Source organism: Anoplopoma fimbria, chromosome 7 (assembly GCF_027596085.1).
Source record: "Anoplopoma fimbria isolate UVic2021 breed Golden Eagle Sablefish chromosome 7, Afim_UVic_2022, whole genome shotgun sequence".
Taxonomy (NCBI): Eukaryota; Metazoa; Chordata; class Actinopteri; order Perciformes; family Anoplopomatidae; genus Anoplopoma; species Anoplopoma fimbria.
This window is the reverse complement of record NC_072455.1, coordinates 15537977-15544192: the sequence shown is the minus strand read 5'-3', so window position 1 is coordinate 15544192 and position 6216 is coordinate 15537977. Positions and strand designations below refer to the sequence as shown.

The following is a 6216-nucleotide window of genomic DNA, read 5'->3' as shown; positions in this document are numbered from 1 at the left end:
TGGCATTCAACAATTAAGAGCATACACATCATACGTACTATTTGACTCAATATGTTTTAATTTGATGACTTATGTTGCTACTAAATCTACATAAATAGATTTCTTGAGCTGAGAGCAGATATTGGTGTTAATAAGATACCTTTGGGGCTAATTTAAAAGTGAATCTGTCATAACATTAACAATGCCGCCGGCCTCTGGTTTGATCTGAATACAGATATTTTTTACAAATAATCTTCATATCTGAAACTCAGATACATATACCGACGTCTGTTAATTCACATAAGAACAGCAAATCAACCCTACACTTAAGTTTATAGACTGAAATAAACACATTTCAGTTTTTAACTTCCACCACTTCAGTCATTGTCCAACCAAGTTTGTGTGGTGTAACAATACTGGGAAATATGTATATATGTATATAGTTTTTAATAGACTGTAGAGGTTAAAAAATTACTAGGCAAGTACAGCCAGCAGTTTGTGTCTGTGTATTGCCTGATTGATTCCCAAATTGATCGTCTGTGTTTCTGCATGTACAGTATGTGTATATATATTAAAATGTGTGAAAGTTACTTACATACTTTACACACACACACACACACACACACACACACACACACACACACACACACACACACACACACACACACACACACACACACACACACACACACACACACACATAATTATTCAAGCAATGTGCCACCATCTATTCCCAGTCTTGATTGCCAGCCAGATTGATTATATATCTAATCTGATTCGACAGGTAAACACACACACACACACACACAATCTCCCTGCCTCTCTCTTACTGTCACACACACATCGGAGGGAATCCAATTTCCAGGCATTTTTAACTGTGGGTCAGGCTGGCATTCTAATTCATTAATCTAGCATATGGGCCTCAGCCAGGGACACACAGGGTGAGCCCTTATAAAGAGATTACAACACCAACAAAACAAACACACTCACACAAAGGCACAAATACGCATGTAGATTTACGTACAATGGATACACATGTTAACAAGAACACAAAGCACAAAAGAACACAAAGTAAAAGAAACATATGTGAAAAGGATGAACATATACATAACATATGATGAAATTCGCCCGCAGAGAGAGAAAAAATGACTAAGAATGGTCAAATTCACTAGAAGAAGAGCAAGCAGATAAAATGAGAAACATCAAAAGAGAATGACACACACACACAATGTCTCACACACCAGCAACAGTCAAGAAGACAACGGCTTGCAGAGTGATGGTCGCTAAGCAACAGGCAAGAGACTAAAAATATGGTTGCATTTCTTCACTCACTTAAAAAGCATGTGCACTGACATGCACAGAGACACACACACACACGCACACTCAAAGTCATTCTCCTCCAGCAAGGCTTATCAACCTTTAAAAAGCCTATATTTCTAAATCAGTCCCAGTATTCTTGTGTTCCTGTGGCGTCAGCAGCTCTATTAACCTGCCCACTCATTCTTAAACTGGAAACTGTTACGGAAGCTTAAGACATTGAGAAACATAGTTTGGCACAGCAGACGTCCTGGCTTATCAAAGGCCAGGAGCCATGCCAACAGGCCAGCATTGTCAAAACTGGCGAAATGCTGATGACCTTTGTTGCGGAGGGTTTACTCCTACTGCGCACTACAGGGATGATAATAGTATCTGAGACAATGACAGATCTGGATGGTTAGTCAGACAGTTTCAGCAGGTTGATGTACAGGTGATTCAAACCCCATGTCAACAAGCATCCAGGGCTGTACACTAACTACGATTGAGGACACTGTGGTCATATCTTTTGTATTTTTTCAGGGAACTTTAGATTTGTGAGCAAAGGTAACATGCCAAAATGTGACACTCAATATAGGGATGACAATAGTGTTGGGCTGGTCCACCACTTTGGCCCAGACTGAAATATCTCTACAGCTATTAGATAGATTGCCATGACATTTTCTAACATTCATGTTGAATGTCACATTACAGAATATGTCTAGAGAAATCTTCAATGGATTTGAAATTTGGTAACATTCATGTTGCACTTATGATGAATTCTTATCACTGATGATCCCTTCACTTTTCATCTAGCGCCATCATTAAGGAAACATTTAAATTTGTCTAATACTTTGGTTTACGACCAAATACCTGCAAAACTAAGGACGTTCCCATCAGCCTCAGATGTAAGTGTAGTGCTAATAAGCAAATGCTAGCCTGCTAACCTACTAAACTTGAAGATTCAAGATTCTAAAAAAGAAACAAATGATTCAGCAATCTGTCACAATGAGTCTTTGTAAAAACATTTAGATCTGCATGGGGGAAATAAAATTGCCTGGAAATATAATGGAACAGCTAACTGAATAAATAAAACATTAAAAATCCAAATAACAGAGTGTGGCAGACAAAGATTAGAGTTGCATTGGGTTACTCATGACCTCAGTACTTCTAAAATCCTGGCTACGGCCCTGTAAGCACTTTAAAAAACTGAAGTGTCTCTACATGATCCAGGGCAGCTCCTCTTTGATCTGGAAACTTGCGTCTAATTTCTAGACAGCAATGTTAAAAAGCTAAGCAATATTCCTTTGAAGTAGAGCAAGAGCATCATAGCAGGTGGCCAGATGATACAGTAGCTCCAAGCCTGAAAACAGTTGTTCGAGAAATCATAGTAATTTTCCCAACTTCTCGCATATTTTCTGCAATTAAATATTAGAATATTTCACTTTCTCCTTTGCTCAATAGCTGACAGAGTGTGCAAGGATGCAGCGTTACATTTAAAATATCACATTTTACTGAAGGGGTGACACATACAGGCATTTTTCCCCCAGCTGATCAATGCCCCTCTGCTCCAATTCACCACTTATCTTCCATTTATGCAAGCACCGCCTTAAACAGGGCTGAGAACAAGCGTGTGGTCTGTTGAGCCCGGTCACGACTGAGCTGGTTTTGTAAAGCCTGCATTTCCACTGAGCTGAAAGTAGTGGGTAATTTGTCCATATTTAACAAAGAGGATGGTGGGCAGGTAAATTGTTGTTTTCAGTCCCATTTTTCTCTTAGTGAATAGGGGGTATAACAAATAGCTAAATGATTGTTTTCTCTCAGGATTTTCCTTGAAGTTAGCAATGAGCTTTGTGGGCAGTTGAGGAGAAAATGGTTTTTTCCTTCTATGCTGTTGTTAACAAAGGGATTACATTTTATAATTATCCGCACTGACAAGCCATATACCATCCATTCTGTCCAACATCAGTTCAGCCCCTGGGCAAGGTAGGGGTAACCACATAGACATAATGTGAATTTAGATTTGACACAAACAATAACAAAATGGTCGATTTTACATGATATGTGTTATAATATTGACCTTAAGATATTCTGATATCTTACTTTCACATTCACACACCCCATGCCTGAATAAACAAACTTTTTACAAAAAATAAATAGCACAACTTTTGACACAGGCTCATAGCCATGGAAAATACCAATGTTTAAGCACATTTATCCGTCGTGTGAACACTTTGATGAATTTAGATTTTTTTTAACTCCAACTAGCAGCTTGTTGGGATTTGTACCATTCCTGGGAGGTAAAACGGCATGATGAAAATGAATGGCGATCTGAAATTGTGTTTTTCTGATAGATCTTTGGATAACAGAGGAGATGTGATTTTTGTTTTGAGTAAAAAGAAACATCCCAACAATAGTGCTGCTGAACAGTCATGCGATATTTCAGAGCTGCCGTACATTTCCCTCAGAGCTTTCGATTCTTCTCTCTGTCTGTAAATCTCTGGTTTTGTGTTCACCATCTTACAGCCTTTTCCCCTGTGACGGATTTTCTTTAAATGTCTTCTTGAACTGTGTTTCAGAGGAAAAAGGGCACATTTTCAAACTCCGGATTTTCCTCACAAATAGGGGAACTTCACATAAATTAAATATCAGTGTTTTCTCACACACATCAATAACAGTTTCTTATATTATCATGTACAATTAGAAACACTGGATATGGTCATAGTCTTCATTTGTTATCAACTCTACAGTCGCCATTGTCTTCTTTGTGGTTGTCAAGGTCACAACCACTGAGATCCTTTATTCTGATTGTTCCCAATTTTGTCTCGTTCGTTGTTGTCTCTTGGCGTTACATCATTTCCTGTTTGGTTCCGACTTCACTTGTGCACATGTTTGATTCCCCAACATTTAATGCAACGTCAGAGTGTAAACTGTATACCTCACAAAGTGTAGTGCACGACGCTTCTTCATGCAAGAAAGACAACTACTACTAGGTGGACTGCTTCCTTGTTTGTTCTTTAGACTTTGTTATCTCCGCTAATCAAACAGTGCTCTTGCTTCTTCATCCCACTTTTGAAATTTCTTCCAGGTGCTAATCCAACATCTTGATCCTCCATTTTACATTCCATCTTCCAAAGCCACCTGCTTTAAAGTTCTTTATCTCCAGCTCTCCCTATTACAGTATACTTATATCATTTTTTATTTTTACAATTGCACGGTAACAACATCAACACGTGACCCCATTGAAGTTTAGAAAAAAAAGGGGGGGGTTTCTTTGTGGAATAAATGAGGTTGTTGCTTGGCATTAAAGGAGAGGGTGTTGGGATTGGCTCAATTAAAAAAAGGGTTGGTTGGTGGTGACTACGGCATTTCATTATCACAACTTTAAGACAATTCCTACAGGGGAGATAAGAGTAAGGCAAGAGGGAGGGACGGAGGAGTGTTTACAGTCTGTAGAGTAATAGTACAGTATGCGAGAGTGTGTGTGTGCGTTGTCGGGCAAAGGGACTATTACGCACAGTGTATTCAAGAAGAGAAGGAAAAAAAGACCAATTGTCAGTTTTTATCTTCCCTTTTCGCCAGTCAGTGAGTGGTCCTCCACAGCAGATTCACCTGAGGGCCCCAAAGTGTGTGTGTCTTAGTGTGTGTGTGTGTGTGTGTTTGTTTGTGTGTACAGTTGGGGTAAGAGGGTTCAAAAGTAATAAGTCACTGGTAGTATAAGACAGAGTTCAGTGGGTATAATGGGAGGATCCACCAATCCCGTGACGACGAGATAGTAAAGACGAAAAAAGCGAGAGAGAGTGAGGATTGGGTGTACAATGTTTTGCCCATCTGTTCTTCTTTTTTCTTTCTCTGGTCTCTTCACTTTATCCAAACCTTTCTTTAGTTTTGTTGCCTCAAGCCTCACACCTCTTCACTTTTATCTTCCACCTTATCCTTCCTTCCTTATCTTCGTTGTCCCCCTCAGAGGCCGGCTAACAGCTCTCCTTGCTGTCTATCTCTTCTACTCTCCTGCTTGTTTGGCAGTATACTGGAACAATATCAGCCTTTTATTAAGTATTTAACAGTGCTGTCCACCGATGATCATGTATGATTGAGGTAACAACATAAAAACGCTCTTTATAACCTGCATTGCAATTTCCTCATTAATTCCTCCTCATAAATAATCTTAATTTATAAGGGTTTATGGATCTATCACTGGATAGATGATGGGTCTCCTTTCGTGAGCTGCTAATGCAAAAAATGTTTGGATATAGTTTGAGAGGTTTAGTGTTTCTTGATTATATCCTCTTTTTCAGGAAATAAATAAATGTAAAGAAGAAAATCAAATCTAAAACACTGAAAATTGTTATGGACAAAATTGTCCCACATCGATCCACCTCTACTACTCGTCTCCCCTCGTCCGGTTCCTGTTTAAAGGCTCCTCAGTCCCTCACTCTCTCTCTCTCTCTCTCTCTCTTCATATTGGCAGTGGGTCTCTCTCTCTATCTCCCCTCTCCTGGCCATTTAAATCCCTGGCAAATGGCAGTAGGCCTCCAGTGAAGCCAGCAGGATGTAAATCAGCCACATGGAGACGAACAGCAACGATGTTACTATCTTGGTAGTCCGCGGCCCGCCCAGCTCGCCGCCAGCCACAGACGCCCGCCGCCGGTACAGCAGTATGAGCACACACAACACAGCCATGATGGTGAAGAGGGTGACTGAGAAGGCCAGGTTTCCCGGGTCCACCTTGAACACCTTGCCCTTGGAGCGCCAGACGACAGCGGCGATGGTCCACGCCACGCCTATGCCAAGGAAGACGTTGACGGCGTTGGAGCCAGTGACATTGCCAATTGAGGCGTCGGCGTACTGGTCCTGGATGGCGGCAACTTTGCTGGCGAATGTGTCTGGATGAGAAAGACAAAAGACGTTTAATTTAGGGTTCCATCATCTTTGAAACAGTTG

At 40.4% G+C, this 6216-nt stretch overlaps 1 protein-coding gene across 1 annotated transcript in view; it reads right to left on the bottom strand.

Moving 5' to 3' along the window:
• Positions 1-666: 666 nt before the first annotated feature.
• The window catches only part of slc8a4b (solute carrier family 8 member 4b), a 48232-nt gene continuing 42682 nt past the window's right edge, over positions 667-6216 (bottom strand). Inside the window, exon 15 of the mRNA XM_054601065.1 lies at positions 667-6158. Coding sequence (XP_054457040.1) covers positions 5779-6158 — 380 coding nt within the window. The 3' untranslated portion in view covers positions 667-5778. The remainder of the gene's footprint in view (positions 6159-6216) is intronic.